Raw genomic sequence first — 17590 nt, forward strand, 5'->3', positions numbered from 1 at the left:
AGGCACCATTTTCGATCCATCATTTTGAGCCGACGTATAAAAGTCAAACACAAATGGATGTCCCTATAATTGGAAGAAATTAGCAATAGTCGATTGCCCACAGATGGCTAGCTTCTGGTGAGATATATTGGTCATCAATTAATCAAAGAACACTTTCCCCTTCGTTTATACCGGCCAAAAGGAGATAAGGTCAAGAACAAATGCGTCGAGTGTCTGCCTTTATCATCCCATGGATTGTTCTTTAACGTGCTGTCGTTTTTCCAGTTGGTTGATTTGATGACACTTTCGATTTGAGCCGAATATTACTCCATCGCACTACAATAGCCAATGTGTCCAACAGCAGAAATGCGGGGCTCAAACAAGGCAAATTCCGAGCCCATTTGATTCTCTTTTGTAGGCAACTCGTTGAACGATAAAGTGGAATTTCCCGCGAGGGATCAGCACAAGAGGGACGTTTCCAAAGAAAAAAAAAATGAAAGGAATAAAGTAACTCGTTCTGTTGTTTTCATCCAGCACAACTCGTCATGATTACTCCACTAAAGGAACCCGTGAGCTGATAATATGACAAAAATTAAAAAGAATGAAACATACCAAAAGGTTACCTATGTCAGAACGTTTTGATGATGACGGCCCTTAGCGCCTGATGGCTGGACAGAAAACTCATATAAATGGTATGCCTCTTCACGAAAAAAAAAAAACAAACAAATGAAATGAAAAGAACGCTACAGGTCTGCATAGGGGCACTAGGCGAAGAGCGATATGGGCTGGATACATGTGTTGGCAAATTGTCAAATTAAAAAAGGGTGATGACAGATTATGCTGCCGGAAAAAAGAAATTGCGTCTAAAAGAGCGAGAGTTTTTACAAGCTACGCCATATTTTCGTAATTATTTCTTTATCGAGTAATTTTTCTTGATTAGGACATTACGTCAGCCCTTCCTCAATAGTTTCTTTCACGCCCTCTATTGAAAACAGTTGCGCAACAACGTAGGCGGCTCTTTTCGTTTGTAGGGAAAATGACACTGACAGACTAAGACTTCGCAATATTATAGGGAACGACATGCATACATGTCGTGAGTCAAGAATACTAGTGCATTGCGGCATGCAGGAATTCTATTTAAAAAAAAGAAAAAAAGCGGGATTGGGCAAGCCACAGATTTCCGAGGAATCAGTCCATTTCCATGACGTGAGGAAACTTCAGAAAGAATCGTTCAATATACGTAACTGCGGGCGTCATAGATACGTACACACTTGTAGTCAACAATCGCCGTTTAACCGTATGTTTGTCGACAGAAGATGAGCCATCGAGGCTGATATTGCATTTCCTAAACATTCTCCAATGGCACGTTGAAGATTTGGATCGCCGTAGAAAAGAAAGGGGGGAAGATGGCAGACCAGCCTGTGCTGCGTCATTCCTTAAAAGGTATGAAAATGTGATGGATAAGAGGGCAAAAAGACGAAGCTATTGTACAAGAGAAGAAGGAAGCGAGGATGGACGTCTCAGCAGGACGACATACAACAGCGCGACGTTGTTGTCTGCTACTACGTAGGCGGGATCCAGCCCAGGATGCGTCGCAACTCACAGGACCGGTTCTCTGAGGCGCAGGGTAGAGAGTTGGAGAGGCGTAGCACTACCCGCCCGCACGCTCTTGGCCCCATAAAAGATGCGCTCCCCTACCGAAATGAACTCTAGTAAGCAGTTAACATCCGAGTGATCCGCTCTCTTCTCCGGACTCGCGAGGTCTTCCGCATCCCATCTCGATCCAACTAAACAAAATTTAAACAGGTAAAACCCAATCATTCAAAACATTAATTTAATATGGAGCGTCGGAATGTTTTCCTATCGACGGAAGCTGCAAAAATTCGTTTTGATAGAACGGGGTGCGATAACGGATGCGGTTCCGCTATCGTCTACGATATAGTCTATATATCCATTAGCGTCGTTCACGGAACATTATACCCTGGCAGAATTGATGGGCCCCATTTCATTTGGAACGCTTGTTCAAATAACAATTCAGGTCACGGGGACAGGTCGTAAATGGAAGGCTGTAAAAAGGGTATTTGACATACTGTGACAGAATTCCAGTTGACGAAAAAGAAAGTTTCTGAAACAGCTTGGCTACTTCTTACCATCTTCCCACGCCTTCTCCATCCAACTTTTCGTTGGAAGAATTACCGCAGCATTTTCACGACTCTTTAACCACATACTCAAATTCGTACACACCAACTAATTGGCTCAAGTACTTATATGCCGAGTTCATCGGAAAAGTTTAATTCATATCTGAATTCTGTTTAACTTTAATTTTTTTTTCTTCGTCCTCCAGTCTTCCCTTTTCATAGTAAAAAAAAATATATATATTATTCTTTTAAGCAAATTCTTTCTTACGTCAAGACAACAACTTGAAAATTGCCTGACCTTAATAATGTTAGATGATCGGATTACAATCAAAACTCCTTACTTTGCTGTCCATGTCAACGTGAATCTCAGTTCCTAGAAAGAAATGTGGGAAAGCAAAAAGGCAACTCTTTATTTGAAGCGAAACGAAAAAACAGTTTAAGAAAGGATTACCGCTGTTCACCTGTTGACGCGCTGCCTGGCTGCAAGTTGTTTGTCCAGCCACCGGTCAAAGAAAGCAGAAACACAGACGACAAAGTGGAGACCTGCCAAAGAAAAAAGTTAGCTCCAAGTTTGATTGACAGGAGAAAAAGTAAAGACTTTATCGCAAAAATCAACAGCCCACAGCTGAATGTCAAACACTGCGGTACCGTCTACAGGAAAATTTTAATTCAATCCCATGAATGACGTTGATGACGCATGGAAATGTAATTTTATTTGCCGTAATTACCCGAGATTCTTTTAGACAGGCAGGGAAATGAGGGTAAATTCTAATTTTGCATAAGCAATTAGCTCTCCGGTGTCGCTAAGGAGCAAACGCATGCCCATAAATTGCATTTAAGGATTGAATGAGACAGGAAATGAGCGAGTGTCCAGACGCAAAACGAGATGCAAGAGGCCCTAGAAATAGATACTTAGAACAATATTGCTAATTAAGAGGGAAAGGCTGTACAGTTGAGATGCTGAAACAGCAATTTTCTCTCACTTGTTTTGTCTCTTGCGCTTCTCCCTCGAGAAACGTAGAGCTTGATTGAATTAGAAATGTCTATCCTTTTTTTTTCCGGAACGAGGGAGCAATTCACGCGGCCTGCATTTTAAGACGAAGCAGAAGAAAGTACAGCGCACTAAACGGAAATGCCTAAACGCTATTGTAAATTTTGTGGTTCCTAGCAGAATCTTCTAAACGATCGATAAAAACTGACTAATAAGCTTGAACTTATCGTTGCGGAGGCGCGCCCATCTCAATTATGAATGTCATTTCCTACACATGTCAAGCCGTTGTCTTATTTCTCGCTTGAACAGAAATCTCCATAACTCCATCCCCCCTTAAAAAAAAGAAAATGCTCGCAACAAGGGGAACTCATCAGACCGCAGTTATGTTGGCGACCGCGGCCGTTCTAGCCTTTGCAGTTATGGTCTTCATCGGTTCGCCCGTCATCGAGGCCGGCAGCATTCCACCGCCGCACTGCAACCCGGACGTGTCAGACGCACTTCCCCCTAGGCTCCGCCGGATCTGTGCCGCTCTTTACGGCATTGCTGAGATCTCCAACGCCGTCGAACAATATCTTGACGATAAAAGTAATGCCACTTAATTATTGTAGTTTATGCCTATCTGCACAAAGTGCTGATGTTCATGTCTCTCAACGTACCATATTGCTTTTAAAGCTACTTACGAAGATTCCATTGAAGTGGTTGGGGATTCTTTTTCTCGTAACAACCGATGCATGCCAATATCATCGATATTTGATTGCTGAAAAGATTAACTCCCTCTCTATAAATTTCTCAATTTCAATTGAAAGGCAAAGGGAACACTGGATAAACAGAGAAATGGTGGAAGAGCACTTAAGACTATGGTTTCCACCAGTTCATTTCGTGCTGTTCGAAATGTCACGATCAGATGATTTCAAGGATTCTTTTTTCTTTAATTATTCTTTTCTGTCCTGGATGGCTGCAGATTATGGTCATTGCCGTTTGTGTTTAGGCTTTAAAGTGTTTGACGAAGAACATAATGGCACCTAACGTTTAAGATTCTGACCTCCACTTGTGTGTTGCATGCGTCTTGACTGACTTCTAATGCATCCGCACGTTTCCGTCGCTAGGGCAGAAGGCTTTTACTTGTTAACATTATTGCCTAACAGTTTCTGGACGAAAATAATTACCATTCAGTTCGTTCTCGAATTGCAGCCATGCGGGATCCGATGACAGACAGCGACCGCGGCGTCAAGCGACAGGACGTTGATCACGTATTCCTGCGATTCGGCAGACGTTAAAAAGAAAATGTGTTAAAACAGCCAACATACGTATCAATCAAAAGAAAAACGAACATGCAGCGTCCACATTTTTAGAACAGAACGATTACAGTCTACATCCTCCAGGACGTGAGCGGTATACATTAGCGGACAAGAACATCGGGGTCCTGACGACTTTTCCTCTTCTAAGCGTCTTCAATTTTCTTTGTCTTATTTTTTATCTGTATAAACACATGTATAAGCACATATTCACACGGAGAGAGAGATACTTACAAATTACTAGATGTTCCATTTCAAAATACTTGTAATCATCCGCAGCAACGACGCGCAGTGGCACGTGGATCTCATCCATAATGATTCAGCTGAAAACATACAAGAAGAACAGAAGTTAGTAGAAGATTCTATCATAAATCAGAAACTACAATATCCACAAGGCAGTGCGAAACAGAAAAAGGGAAACAACGTACCAAACGACGACGGCCATCTGTGGAGGATCTAGTCAACAGCGCCCAACTCCAGTCGGATAATTTCCTTGTCTTAGTTTTTGTACTCCCCATTCTCTATTTGTCCTCGTTTCAGCTTAATTGATTGTGCTCTCACACATTCCTCCCTGACATCAACCATTAATGGCCCTTCGGTTTTTTAGACAATTCGACACCATTACGCAACAAGCTAACAACCAGTCAACCAGCCGTTGGCCGCCGTCATGAAGGCATGTGGCCGCTCCCCACTCGTTTCTCTCTCACTTGTACTATTTGGTATCTATTGGTCGATATATTTATTCGATTTGTAACACACGCGGCAGAGAATTCATGTCCGCCAAGAATTAATGTTGATGCTTCAGAAAATAAATGATGATATTAATCACTTGTTTTTCAGTAGCTTTCCACATTCGACGTCGTTATCAGCTGTGGGTCAGTGAAGCAACGGATTCCACTTTTGACATCTCAGGAAAATTAAGACAAGATTGATTCCCACGTGTTGGGCGGGCAAAATGGGGTACACGGGCACCTCAAAGAGGTAAAGGACGTTTAACGCAACGTCGAACTTGAACGTCTACAGAATTCTGTAGTATATAGTATCCTATTGGCCAACAAGGCAAAGAGCAAAAAGGAGTTAATATAATATGGCATGCGACATGAGAATAATACACGCTTTGCCTAGGATATTTCTAAAATCTAATAATGGAACAGGAGAATCTATCAATGAGCAATGAGGTTAAGGACATGAAGATAAAATTATGAAATTTACACCTTTTCCTCGATGGAAGCGGTTAAGGAAGAATTTGGAGTAATCTCTTTACCGTGGATACAATCTACCGAAACAATTGTAAAACGCCTTTTAAACATCCTTTTCGGGCATGCAGCGGGCAGCTTGAACGACATCACCACCAACATTGATGAGGCATTGACCCTTTTAAAAATAAAACAGAAATTGAAGGTCGAAGAACAATCTTATGAATCCGAAATTCGCAAGTTTTTTTTCCGAGCTCAACCTGATTTTTGTGAGGATTATGCAAAAGTACACACTGCGTCATAAAGTACGAAACCATAGCGTTTCCTCCTAGTGCGGAGACGTGAGCACGCACGATTCCCAGTACCTCTGTAATAAACGATTGCATGAAACCGCTCAAGCCGCCATCCTTCAAGTGCAATGGAAACGACGATTCGTTAATGTTTGAATTACCAACAGAAAGGGAAAACGAAATCAATCAGTTACCTCGCGAATACTAGTACTCTCTCGTATGAAGAAAAAATTTAGATGGCCTAGGTAGCGTTCGACTCGTGAACCGGGTAAATGGATTAGAGTCACTATATCTACCGGCTGTCGCTCCTTCTGTACCTAGATAACAAAGTGACGTCAGCTTATAAGACGTATACAGTAGGCTAATTCTTTTTTTTCGGTTCAAAAGTTAAAGCAACTTTTGCTTACAAAAATCTTGGCTTTGTCGCCAGGAGTTCTTAACAGCCCCTGATTGGACGGGGGCGGAAGAGGAATATGACGGTTGGGTTGATTTACCCTTGCCGTTGAAGCGGCTTGCTCGTTTGACGTTGCCGATTGAACGTCATCCTCAAGATGAAAAATCATTTCGCTTTCAGCGGAACCTTTTCACGACAACAACAAAATTCGACGATGTCGTGATATTAACAACGTGTCAAATTTAGGATGGAGGAAAAAAAAAGTTTGGAATGTACCAACGCCTCTGAGAGAAGTTCCTATGCATGGGGCAACCTCTGTCGGAGTTTTGCTGAAGGCCGTGATGGCAGTACCTGATGTTCATGAAAAAGAAAAAGGTTAGATTAATATCCAGAAAAAATCAAATGCCAGCACCAGCTATCTCAGCTGATGGATTACCTAGTACAGTAATTTGAATTTCATCATCTTCGGGCAAATCGACGCTGAATTCAAGGTTTGTGATCACACACGGGCGTGACTTACGCAACTTGAAGTAAATGCTCTATCACAATTCGAATAGGGAAAAGAAAAACGTCATCCTCCAAATCAAAATTAAGTGATTTTAAACATTTTGAACCCGTAATATCATTTCAAAGCAGCGATTTAGATGTCGTGCAGCTTGTAAGGTGGGGATCTTTCCCTTCCAAACGCGGTTGAAGGCTTGAAGATTAGGACGCCGGCGAATGCTATCGATCGGTAATCCAGGCACCGTCTCAGTATTCACCACGTCAAAACCTTCTGGGGTTTCGGGGTCAATCAGTAATTCAATCACGTCGATATCTTCAATGTCGTCAATCTATCAAGAAAACAAGACAAAGCGAATGTCAAAAAGTAAAAACAATAAATTAGAAATGTGATTAATAAACAAGACTTCTCGTGTTTACTTCTATGACGCATGAATCTTTATTGTCAGCTGTTAGATCGAGATCGTTGGCATCCTCGTCGGTATCATCCGAGTCAGTCCACTTAGGTTCTTCCACGTCATTTACTTTATTCAGTTGTTTGTTCAGACCATAACGTTCTTGGCTGGCCGCGTGGGCTTCAATCAATAACTTGTGAATACGTCCTCGTTTCGACTGTTTCGAAGATATGCTAGGATTGCTTGGTTTAGGTAACGACGGAGTGGGTAATGCGCTTAAGAAGAGCGCCGTGCCTGTAGCAACCCCAACTACATGTCGATCTCCGATGCTGACTTGCACCTGGAGAAATTTTTTTTTACATATGGTCTTTTACAAGTCAATTCGAAATTCTTTCATAAATACATGCTCTAAAACCAGCATATCTTCAATACTAGAATCAGTTGCATACCTATAGTGACTAGTCTTTAACTTGGTTACCTTTAGATGAAAGATGGCGTTCATGCCTTTGGTTCGTAATTTATTGATTAATTGTCTATGCAATTCGTATTCAAGGAAAGGCAGCCCTTTAACCATTACCAAGATAAAAAGAAAAGTAACGTAACGGCGGTATATCACTATCAAATTAGCATTATATAATATACCGTCTGAAATTTCTTTAGCTTGCTGATCGCCTCGAGATTCGGCACGTTTCGGGCGGCAGAGCCGTGCCTGTATCAAACATCCGCGACCCGACACGAGCATTCCTGTAGGAGGTTCGATAGTGGCTATTAACACGTCAGGAACTTTACCTTTCCTATTAGAGAGTTTAAAAAAGTTACCATCACCCACCATAAAAAAAAAATTAAAAGAGAAACTTGCCTGCATACAGCACAGCGAGAAAGTTTGATAGGGAAAGGAATGCTGGCCTTGCTATAAGGGATATGACACACGCGGCAAGGGAGATTCACTTTACTATCCTCAGTGATAACGGTATTACTTTTTCCATGGTTTACATCTTTGGTATCCACCTCGTGTTGAAGTTTGACGATGGCTGCCGTACCGGATGCGCTCAGAACACAAACTTCCTCGCTGTTGAACGATACGCTTCAAATTTATGAAGAATGCGATAAATTGCACTGCATAATATATACCTAATACTTGTATGCTCCTCATAGCCAAGAATCACGGAGCAGCCGAGCGCCCGAGCATGTGAACGAACTTCCATTCTAATTTCAGTCCACCAATTATCTCGTGTCTCTGGTTCCTCCGAGTTGTTGATTCGATCCAACAGTTTTACGGATCTGGCACTCACGGTGCCTCCTATAATTACATCTTTTAGTGCATCTGTTGATTAAAAATTCCACCTGAAATTACCAACGTGAACAATGAATCCCGGTGGATATGTTTTCATTGTCAGGAAAGGATATTCGAGAGCGTCCAAATTCCTTGTAACATCAACGCCGTTAAGATATGTATTCGAGGGAGGAACAGGTACTGAAGTTTGACGATGAGCCGTCTGTCGGCAGTTGGATGATATTCCACCTCCAGATGAGCCAAAGCTATCAGACAAACTTGAAGCTGTAAAAGAAATAGAACTTAGTTTGAAAACAATCAAAGTGTCAACTCTAACGATTGTCTAATTTACGCACTACCTTTCGGGGTTGTGTTGATTTCAGATTCGGATGAACGACGCGCACAAGGAGTTGGCCGTGAAGGTGTTGTTCCATGAACGACAACTGGAGCAGTGATGGTAGAACTAACGAGCGGTTTAATGACATCGACTGGCGAAATGGCTGTACAGCGGGGAGATCTAGTTTGGTAGGGAAAAATTGGTTGCATTTCAGGCAAAGGTGGGTAAGTGGTTGCATTCAACACTACGTTAGAGGACATTTCTTCACTATCATCTATCAATAGGGACGATAATGACTGTTCAAACGAGTGCCCAACTTTTGATTTTGCTTGTAGAGCGAAAGGGTTAAGAGACCTTTCGGAGCCACTTGAACAGGTCTCATCTTGGGCATTTGGAAAACGAAAGCTTGATGATTCCTGGGGTTCTAATACGCTAAGAAAGTGTTCTGCTGGAACTAGCAAGTTATGCTCAAGTTCAATGGGCAAACTAATGACATCAGTCGGCTGGACAATGGTTGGTACAAGTATCTTGTTTATAGGACTATTTTCTTGCGATTCGGTGACAGAGTCTCCATGAGTTTCTTGAATAGGAGACATTTCGCAAATCAATGAACGTGAACGAATCCGAGTTTGCGGGCTGCCTTTGCTCGTTTCATCATTCCCAGGAACTAGAAGAGTATTTGATGACGGAGGGTCTCGCGGCCTAGTTACTTTTCCTTTAACACTGGACTTGGCGAAAAGATTACTAAGAGAGAGCTTTCGTTTTGCGGGCACCTTCACAACACCACAACTGTCCAACAGTTTGACGGAAGAATTAGAGCCATAAAGTTGAGGAAGTTTCTTTGGAAATTGTATGGTATCTTCATGCATCGGTAATGATTGTAGCCTATAAAAGCGGGGCAAAGGGGAACTGGTAGCCAAGCGTTCGTAATCATCAAGCTGGAGAACGGGCTCGCTGTGATGCAAACGAAGCCTATTGCTCTCGTGTCTATCGGTAAAAACCATAAGTAAGGAAACCGCAAATCGACAAAAGCAATTCCAAAATGTTAAAATAGTAGCAATGCAATTGATTGGCGGATGTAAAAAAGAGAAAAAAAATTAACCAAGACGATGGTAAAAACGTAACAGGTTCAACGGAGGGGATATTGAAATTAATGATTAGCGCAGAAGTAAAAATGAAATTTTGTGAGGATTTTCTTAAACAAAAAAGAACTTACTCTCGGCCGTTTCCATGATGCTGGTCTTTAAACCAAGTAACAGCTGAGTTTCCATCAAAATGGCACCGAGCCAAGGTTACAGCTGTCCCTATACCACGTACTACTAGCCCAGTTACTCCTTCAAGGTCAAACATCTGTTGATACCTAAATTTTCAATCAATTAAGATTACCAATCAGATGTTTGAAGCAAGAGAATAAGCCATGTGATTTTACCCGACAACAGCATTTCCGCCAAGCTCCAATACTTTTAATCCGATTTTACGACGCACTTCACCGGACAGTTGGGAAAACAACGTTTGCCGGGCTTCATTTGATGCTCTTGGTGTTCGGATCTTGTCTATCCATTGATATTCCGGGTCATCGTTAACAACCAGTTCTTTCACAAAACCTTGAATAGACTGAATTTTAAATCCATAAGGGGTGGCTGGAGCTATAACAAAAAGAATATAAAATAAAAAATATATAGATTTAAAAATCAAACTACTTACTACTAAAAAATTGGACCCCACAAGAACTTTGCCGAAACTTATTCACATCAGAAAATAATTCAACTTTGACTATGACAGACACTTCCCCTCTCATCCCATGCATTGTATCATATACTGGAAGCCACCCTGACAACACAGTACCTCCTGCGTTAATAAAAATAACAACAAATTCAGTTTTATCCACACAAGTAAACAGTACTTAATTTTTACCTGACGATGGGACCGAACAAGTTTCCGCTCTAGCAATTCCTCTTCCAGAGAGGCCTGGTGTGACCAAAAGAGGATTTAAATCCAAGTACACTTTTCCTATGGCATCATTAGCTGAATAAGTGTCATAATCCATCAATCTTATTTGAAGGGGTTCATCCTGAAGCTCTGCATCATCAACCTAAGAAAATTAAAATGTTGCCATAAAAAACCACAGTGAATAGCAAATATGCCAAACAATTACCTCAAAAATAAACCACTCGGAATTCCATTGCGGATTAAGTGATTTTCTGAAGACATCTGTCTTGTGTGTTATACCACCTAACTTTATCTCAACATATGCATCCGTCGTGTCACTTGACCTATCCATTACAGGAAGATTTCTTCCAGCAAGAATTTTCACTTTTACTTTCCCCGGCATTGTAATTTTTATATCGCAGCATGTGCGACGAGCTAAATTGTCAACAACTTGAAAAGGCTTACGGCTAGCAAGTAACAAACCACATATTTCAACTCCAATATTCTCCTTGTTTGTCAACGCATTTTTATTTTATTTATTTTTTATTTTTTTCATTTACTTTCTTGTCAATCAATCATCTTTTCCCCTCTCTTTAAAAAAAAACTTAAAATTAATTGCTCGTGAGATCGACAAAACGTCTGCTAGGAAAACACAAATCCAAACATAAACGGTGGAAACGGTTTTTGCGGAAACCCATACAATGTTGAGTGGGAGAAAAGTAGGAATCGGCCCCTCTGCCAATCGGGGAGCTTTTTTGCTGCAAGCCAATTTTATTTATTTATTTTTTATTTATTATTATTATTATTTTTTTTTTATTTTATTTTTTTTTTTGGGGGGGGGCTGCTTTTGGGTCATTTGCGTCCCGATACAACTGCTATTATTTAAAAAAAGTTGTGACGCAAACAAATATATATAATGCCGAAATGTAATCGATATTATACCGCCGTCGAGAAAGATAAAATATAAATTCAATAAAAGTTCGGTGTCAAACTAAACTGTTAAGTGTAAGAGGTCAAACCTGGGGGCGACAATGTGGCAAAGAGCAAATAACGTAAGTAGCGCCAAAAATACGGACAATAAAGCCTGGGTGATCTATCAACAAACTTAATCTGGTTATTGAATTCATTATTGAATTCAGAAGTAAACCTTAATTGTTAGGTCAATGCAGATCTCTTAATATTGTTTATGTGGTTCTGTGCAAGCGCAATCCACCTGTTTTTGAAAATGAAATCTGACCCTCTCGATTCCCACCCTGCCCCACTTCCCCGGCGATAACATATTCACCCCGATCGTCTCGATTCGATTTTTGGGGCGGGCCGGGGTGAGAACCCGATTAAAGCCCATCGAGTTAATCCTTTGAGAGAAGTCCCATGAACCGAATGTTAAGACAGTTTTACGTGAAACTAAAGAAATATGTATTGTAAAAAATGCTCCAGATATTTCTGATGATATTTTTTATATTTCTGATATGAGTGATAATTAACTTAAACTTTCTCTATATTCGTAACTTTTGGTACAAAAACAAAAGTTTCTATGGGGAATCCTTCTCAATAATTCAATATAATGACTTAACAACCATGTATTCTACGACACACGTATACTAATTATGTTCAGTGAAGAGGCATAATTCGAATAATACAATAACATTTCGAATTTAATACATTATACATTATCTTATAACACCAGGTTAACTTGAACTTCATTCAGAGTGATGGCCGATTTTTGAAGCTGAGCGCGTTCACCGTCTGTTAAAGTTTGTTGGATGACGTCGGTAATACCATTTTCCCCAACCACGCAGGGGACGGAGAGGAAAACAGGCTGCTCTACTCCATGGATTCCCTATTTTTTTTTTTTAAGTTTAGGCTTATGGAAACGAATTTCATGGAAGATTAAGGGACAATACTTGGACAAAGGTAGAGACAGCGAATACGTTGCGTGAGTTCTTCAAAATGGCTTTGGTGAGGATCGACACGCTCAAACCAATAGCCCAGGAAGTATAACCCTTCAATCGAATGATTTCATAGGCGCTAATAAAAAATGAATAATTATTAGTTACTTTAGAATCGAAAGCTATTCCGAAAAATGTGTTAAACCTTTGCACGACTTGTGTGTGGATCTGACCCCAGTTTTCAGTATCAGCATCAGTTCCAGCTGCTGGATTGAGATCCCTCAGGCGAACGCCGGCAACATTGACACCAGACCAGACGGGGACTGAAACGTTACCAAATTGTAAAGAAGATGTGAAATGAGTGTAAATTTTGATTTCAAACAGACCACTGGAGTCGCCATGCTCTCCGATGATCCAACCATGGGTGGAGTTGGGTGCGACGTTAAATCGCTCCGACAAAAGGAAGCGGAAACGAGAAGAGTCCAAATTTGTTCCAGATCCAATAACACGTTCTTTTGGCAAGCCACTGAGCTTCCAGGCTACGTATGTCATCAAATCAACAGGATTGGAAACAATAAGAAGAATAGTGTCGGGGCTGTGTTGAATCAATTTAGGAATCATCCCCTTCAAAATATCTGCATTGCGTTGAACCAAGTTTAAGCGGGATTCGCCCTCACGTTGGCGGGCTCCAGCGGTAACAATGCAAAGTTTTGATCCAGCGGACAGAGCGTAATCTAAAACGTAAAAAGAATGGCAATTAATGTTAATACCAGAAGGAATATTCAACACTTTTTACCTGAACCAGCATTAATTTTTATGTTGCCGAGGAAAGCCAAACCATGTTGCAAATCCATGAGTTCTCCCTTGAGTTTGTCCTCCATCACGTCTATCAGCGCCAGCTCAGAGGCGATACCCTGTAAAATTAATGTTCTCTTTCATATAATACAACTAGGAATAACAATTGACAACAGTGTTTACCTGAGTCATGATGCTGAAGGCACAGGCCATTCCAACCTGAAAAATAAAACCAGTTAATAATGTAAAACGTAAAACAATGAGAAGAATTCCCACCTGGCCGACACCAACAATCGTAACTTTGCTTCCCGAGTGAGCGACAGGGGCTTGGATTGAAGTCATCAGTTTCTGTTCGCTAGTCGCCATTTTGGTTTTTGTCTGTAATTTGAGAAATAATAAGAATGACAGTCGATCAACACAGCACCGGCAAACGTCCGCCAAGGATGTTCACACGATCAAGACTAATGTAACATGTAACAACTGCCTTCCCGTCACGATTCTTATTTTCAGCTACCCTAGCGGTTGGCAACGGTGTAATAAAGGAATCCCGAAAAAGCATCCGACCTGCACGTGAACACGTAGGGCGCGCAGCCGCGTAACATTTATGAATGTCAAACTAAAGTCACCCAGAACACGTCTACCCAATAGTTGGCTCATTCGTTTACCCTTCACCACAGGGCTACGCCCTTGGATTTTCAATAAACCAAAATCGTTAAACTGAGATTTTTTTTCTCCAAAAAGTTTTCTTCGTTAGTGAACCTGTCTTCCAAAATACAGAACAAGCATGCTGTACTAGCCGACTAGAAAGTAGCAGATATCTGTCAATATAGACTTAGTCAGACTTCTAAAAGTGAAAGAATCGCGACCAGCACAAAATAAAACGTTGATCATGATAACCATCTTGAAAGACAAATGAAATGACGTCTGATAAACGTAAAACTGCATCAATATTTAAGAAAAAGTAAACTTAACTTACGTATGAACCTGATGTTCAGAATACGGAACGTTGTTGTACGAGGGGTTGGAAGTGAATGATGCAAGTCCCGGTTCTCGTCTTTTGACCCACTGCAGATCTCTTTGTCACAATGCTCGATGGAACAGCTGATTCTGCTGTAAACGCCGAGCCAACTAGCCTGCTGCTTATAAACTGCAGTTTCGCTACACGCAATACCGGTCTCGCGTAGTATACTTCGCTATCGATTTTCTCACCTCAGGAAATCTTGGCGGTCATTTCATTCTTCATTGTTATCACGAAACACCTTCGACCGCTGACAGTAGATGGAAATGCACTGCCATCTATTTATCAATTTTTTCTAAAAAAAAAACAGATAGATTTGAACTATGAATTGTGATGAACTATTTTTTTTTTTCTTTTAGCTTCTTTTTGTTTTTAAATTTTATTTCTTTTTCTTTTTTCATAACTAGAGACAATTTCCGTCTTCAAACGGACGAAAGAGACCAGCTCTGAAAGCAAGACTAGGCTATCGAACACTTTTGTAGCAATTTAATTGAAACACTTGCAAGTGTAATGAGTTAGTTGGTAATCTCTAGAACTGAAAACAATCCCCTGTTTCATTAAGATCTTATCTCCTTTCTACATCAAATTCAAGATTCTTTTTTCTTTGTTAACGCTTTAGTTTTGGTCCATTCAAACAGGTGCAAATATGTAGAATGCCCTGACCGACCATTTCATTCTTCAACTAGTCTGCTTTATGGGCCCTACGTTTCTTTGGTTTGGTTGCCATCGAACTTGATCGTGGCATATTATCTGAAGTGTTTTCAAGATGGCTAGCTTCATTTGGGTTTTCTAAGCGTTCATTCGACTCCGGGCTATAAATACCAAGCTCAATACTTTTGGCTCGCAACCAAAGGAGACGGCGGCGCTGCTCCTCTAACCATCTATCAGCATTCCTGAAACAGAAAATCAGAAACTGGGGTAAAATCGTGCAATATTATTATAGCACGGTTGAATTACTTTTGCAGGTTACTAGCAATGAAGAATCTAAACACCGTCCATGTCACCAGCATTAAGAAGAAAATTGACCAAAACAGGACGACATGCCTAAACAATAATCAATTGTTTTAAAGCCATAATTGCGCTGCTCTTAAATTCTGAGTCATGTACCAGGGCAATGGTTTGGTGATCGTTTCCCAATCAAAGCGCGCAACAATCAAAAATTCAGTTACGACAATCGCGAGAATGACCCAGGATTGGCGTCCAAAATTCTCGCAGTCTCTATGTAATAAGGAAGTTAAATTTTAGCAACTGCTCATTGCAAGAATGTAATTCAAAAGGTTGTCTTACGGATCGTCAAAGTACTGGAAGGTTTCCCGAAGGCCGACTGCTCCCCAAAGCAGGACCAAGAATAGTCTCACCAAATTGAGCCAGTGATCAGGAGGAACCCATAAGACGAACTTTAAATAAAATGTTTGAAAAAATAAATAAGTAAATAAAGAAACAAAAGCACAGGTTTTAAATACCTTCAAATAGAAGGTGTTAAGCTCTGTCAACAAGAACTGGAGAAAACAAATTCAGGTTAGCGGCATCCTGTAAGATATTTTGTAATGTGTATGTTGGATTACTCACAATGAACATAATTCCCAATGTAGCACACCAACGACCAAGTGAAGATAGTGGTCGCCATTCGAACTGCACCCAGTTATAAGGTCCAAATTGAGCGATCATCCGCTTAAGTTTACCCCTAACGTGGAAACGTTAAATTAAATTTTTTGTTATAAGTTTATCATTCCTTCGAATTTTCACCTGTATGACGGTATGTTCCACAACCCCCGCCAATAGTAGGTTTTCATGGAAAAATATTTAAGGGTTTGAATTCCGATTATTATTCCCAGGCCATTGCACAATAATGCATCCATAATCCACTTTTTTAAAATTTGCAAAATACATTATGCTTTTTATGTATACAAGCAAATGGAAAGTTAAAGGACAACTCACATGGTCCCACCAGCATTCACTAAAATTGGGCAGTTGATGCTCCAGTGTGTACTCAAGAACTTCAAACATTATGGATATTATAGTACACAGCCACCAATCTCTCAGGATCAAAGTTTTCAACCACCAACCTAATTAAAGATATAACAATAAAGTAACATGAGAAAAATTATTTCTTTATTCTTTAAGTGTTACCAAAAAAATGTGTGGGAACAAAAGCATCAAATTTGTCTAGGACATTATGCCATGGATTTTCTGGCACAGTCTCATCATAGATTACACAGCTACCACCATAGCTACGTTCAGCTAAGGGTTCCCCCAGTTTGCTGTCGAAATGTTTCAAAAGTTTTCTAGCATCATCAGCTGTCTAAAAGAAATATCAAGATTTGTATAATGAAATATTTTTTAAGATATAATTTTGTTGCCCAAGTACCTGAAACAGCACAAATATCAACACTAATTCATAAACTATGCTCAAGCTAAAAGTAAATCTCCATAAAGCTGGATGGGGCCTTTTGAATGGCCCATTGGGTGTTACGGTTACGCAGAGAAGGATAAATACAATTACGCAGGCAACTAGTCCGCTGTGTATAAAAAAAATAAATTTTCAGATGAAAAAATATATATTTCTTTGAAATTGAGTTCCATCAGGTTTACCGTTTGGTGTTATATTGAGTGTCTAATATAACAGGTTCAAATACTGCAACATAAATGAGTGCTGCAATCATAAGAAAAAGAACCGTCAAAGTATGAGCTCTCCTAAAAATAAAAAGAGTGATAACTGACTCCCGGTAAAACAATAACTACTATTACCAAAAGAATGTCACAGTTCCATCATCATAAAATTCCACTTCCACTGGAGAGATTCCATCACTTCCAAGTCCTTCCCTATTACTATACTTCCTCCAATCGTGGGCGGTTTTTGCTGGACTTGCTTCTTTAACGAAATTGCTTTTGATTGTTTGCTTTTTTGTGGGAGACTTTTCATTTTGTTCTAGACCTGAACCCATCGTAGCAGCTTAACAACCTCCACCCCCACAAAAGACGCCGAATGGTCGTCCCACTTTTTTAATATAACGAACGACAAAACCTAGATATAGGGTTTCAAAAGTAAAACAAATTTTTGTGCTTTTTTGTGCTTTTCGGATTTAACAACGTGGTGGCCGACAATCACCAGACGAACTTGAGCTAAAATAGGATGTCAAAGACTACGGCTAAAATGTGGAAGATCGGAA

General features: G+C 40.4%; 3 protein-coding genes across 6 annotated transcripts; all 3 read right to left on the reverse strand.

Moving 5' to 3' along the window:
* Positions 1-5127: 5127 nt before the first annotated feature.
* Positions 5128-11374, reverse strand: LOC116925100 (C2 domain-containing protein 5). 3 transcript variants are annotated; one of them, XR_004395330.2, is made up of 20 exons: positions 10945-11373; positions 10704-10881; positions 10494-10637; positions 10219-10435; positions 10006-10149; positions 8809-8969; positions 8534-8737; positions 8311-8479; positions 8039-8248; positions 7822-7973; positions 7658-7743; positions 7205-7519; positions 6898-7116; positions 6720-6822; positions 6560-6634; positions 6297-6469; positions 6084-6206; positions 5860-6006; positions 5618-5777; positions 5128-5447 (listed from the first exon to the last, which is right to left on the reverse strand). XR_004395330.2 is itself a non-coding variant. In XM_032931722.2 (20 exons), exons 1-19 carry the CDS (start codon positions 11119-11121, stop codon positions 5706-5708), a joined length of 3069 nt encoding a protein of 1022 aa, XP_032787613.2. In that variant the 5' UTR covers positions 11122-11374; the 3' UTR covers positions 5128-5447; positions 5668-5705. The 3 variants fall into 3 exon arrangements, 2 of the variants coding, with proteins under 2 accessions (XP_032787613.2, XP_032787614.2); XM_032931722.2 differs by having other exon boundaries at positions 5668-5777; positions 10945-11374; XM_032931723.2 differs by having other exon boundaries at positions 5128-5777; positions 8812-8969; positions 10945-11372.
* Positions 11375-12283: 909 nt separating this feature from the next.
* LOC116924951 (L-lactate dehydrogenase) lies at positions 12284-14514 on the reverse strand. 2 transcript variants are annotated; one of them, XM_032931575.2, is made up of 8 exons: positions 14379-14514; positions 13679-13780; positions 13586-13621; positions 13404-13521; positions 12994-13341; positions 12813-12930; positions 12623-12746; positions 12284-12558 (listed from the first exon to the last, which is right to left on the reverse strand). In XM_032931575.2, exons 2-8 carry the CDS (start codon positions 13766-13768, stop codon positions 12394-12396), a joined length of 999 nt encoding a protein of 332 aa, XP_032787466.1. In that variant the 5' UTR covers positions 13769-13780; positions 14379-14514; the 3' UTR covers positions 12284-12393. The 2 variants fall into 2 exon arrangements, with proteins under 2 accessions (XP_032787466.1, XP_032787467.1); XM_032931576.2 differs by lacking the exon at positions 14379-14514 and having other exon boundaries at positions 13679-13873.
* On the reverse strand, positions 14379-17561 carry LOC116924944 (phosphatidylserine synthase 2). The gene is made up of 12 exons (XM_032931561.2): positions 17169-17561; positions 17013-17114; positions 16789-16939; positions 16551-16722; positions 16359-16486; positions 16167-16285; positions 15990-16104; positions 15884-15919; positions 15708-15817; positions 15528-15638; positions 15378-15464; positions 14379-15313 (listed from the first exon to the last, which is right to left on the reverse strand). The coding sequence occupies exons 1-12, from the start codon at positions 17363-17365 to the stop codon at positions 15103-15105; spliced, it is 1539 nt and encodes a 512-aa protein (XP_032787452.2). The 5' UTR covers positions 17366-17561; the 3' UTR covers positions 14379-15102.
* Positions 17562-17590: the final 29 nt, after the last annotated feature.

Source organism: Daphnia magna, linkage group LG6 (assembly GCF_020631705.1).
Source record: "Daphnia magna isolate NIES linkage group LG6, ASM2063170v1.1, whole genome shotgun sequence".
In the NCBI taxonomy this organism is placed as follows: Eukaryota; Metazoa; Arthropoda; class Branchiopoda; order Diplostraca; family Daphniidae; genus Daphnia; species Daphnia magna.

Excerpts from the sequence above, each read along its gene's own strand:
- LOC116925100 (XM_032931722.2), bottom strand. The coding sequence starts at position 11,121 with ATGCCGGGGAAAGTAAAAGTGAAAATTCTTGCTGGAAGAAATCTTCCT. Across the intron at positions 7,520-7,657 it reads ACGCCATCTTTCATCTAAAG|GTGCAAGTCAGCATCGGAGA; the intron begins GTAACCAAGTTA and ends AAATTTCTCCAG. Across the intron at positions 6,823-6,897 it reads GCTTTGAAATGATATTACGG|AGCATTTACTTCAAGTTGCG; the intron begins GTTCAAAATGTT and ends GAATTGTGATAG.
- LOC116924951 (XM_032931575.2), bottom strand. The coding sequence starts at position 13,768 with ATGGCGACTAGCGAACAGAAACTGATGACTTCAATCCAAGCCCCTGTC. Across the intron at positions 13,522-13,585 it reads CCTTCAGCATCATGACTCAG|GGTATCGCCTCTGAGCTGGC; the intron begins GTAAACACTGTT and ends TTAATTTTACAG. Across the intron at positions 12,931-12,993 it reads AGAGCATGGCGACTCCAGTG|TCCCCGTCTGGTCTGGTGTC; the intron begins GTCTGTTTGAAA and ends GTAACGTTTCAG.
- LOC116924944 (XM_032931561.2), bottom strand. The coding sequence starts at position 17,365 with ATGGGTTCAGGTCTAGAACAAAATGAAAAGTCTCCCACAAAAAAGCAA. Across the intron at positions 16,487-16,550 it reads TGTTCCCACACATTTTTTTG|GTTGGTGGTTGAAAACTTTG; the intron begins GTAACACTTAAA and ends ATCTTTAATTAG. Across the intron at positions 15,818-15,883 it reads TTAACACCTTCTATTTGAAG|TTCGTCTTATGGGTTCCTCC; the intron begins GTATTTAAAACC and ends TTTTATTTAAAG.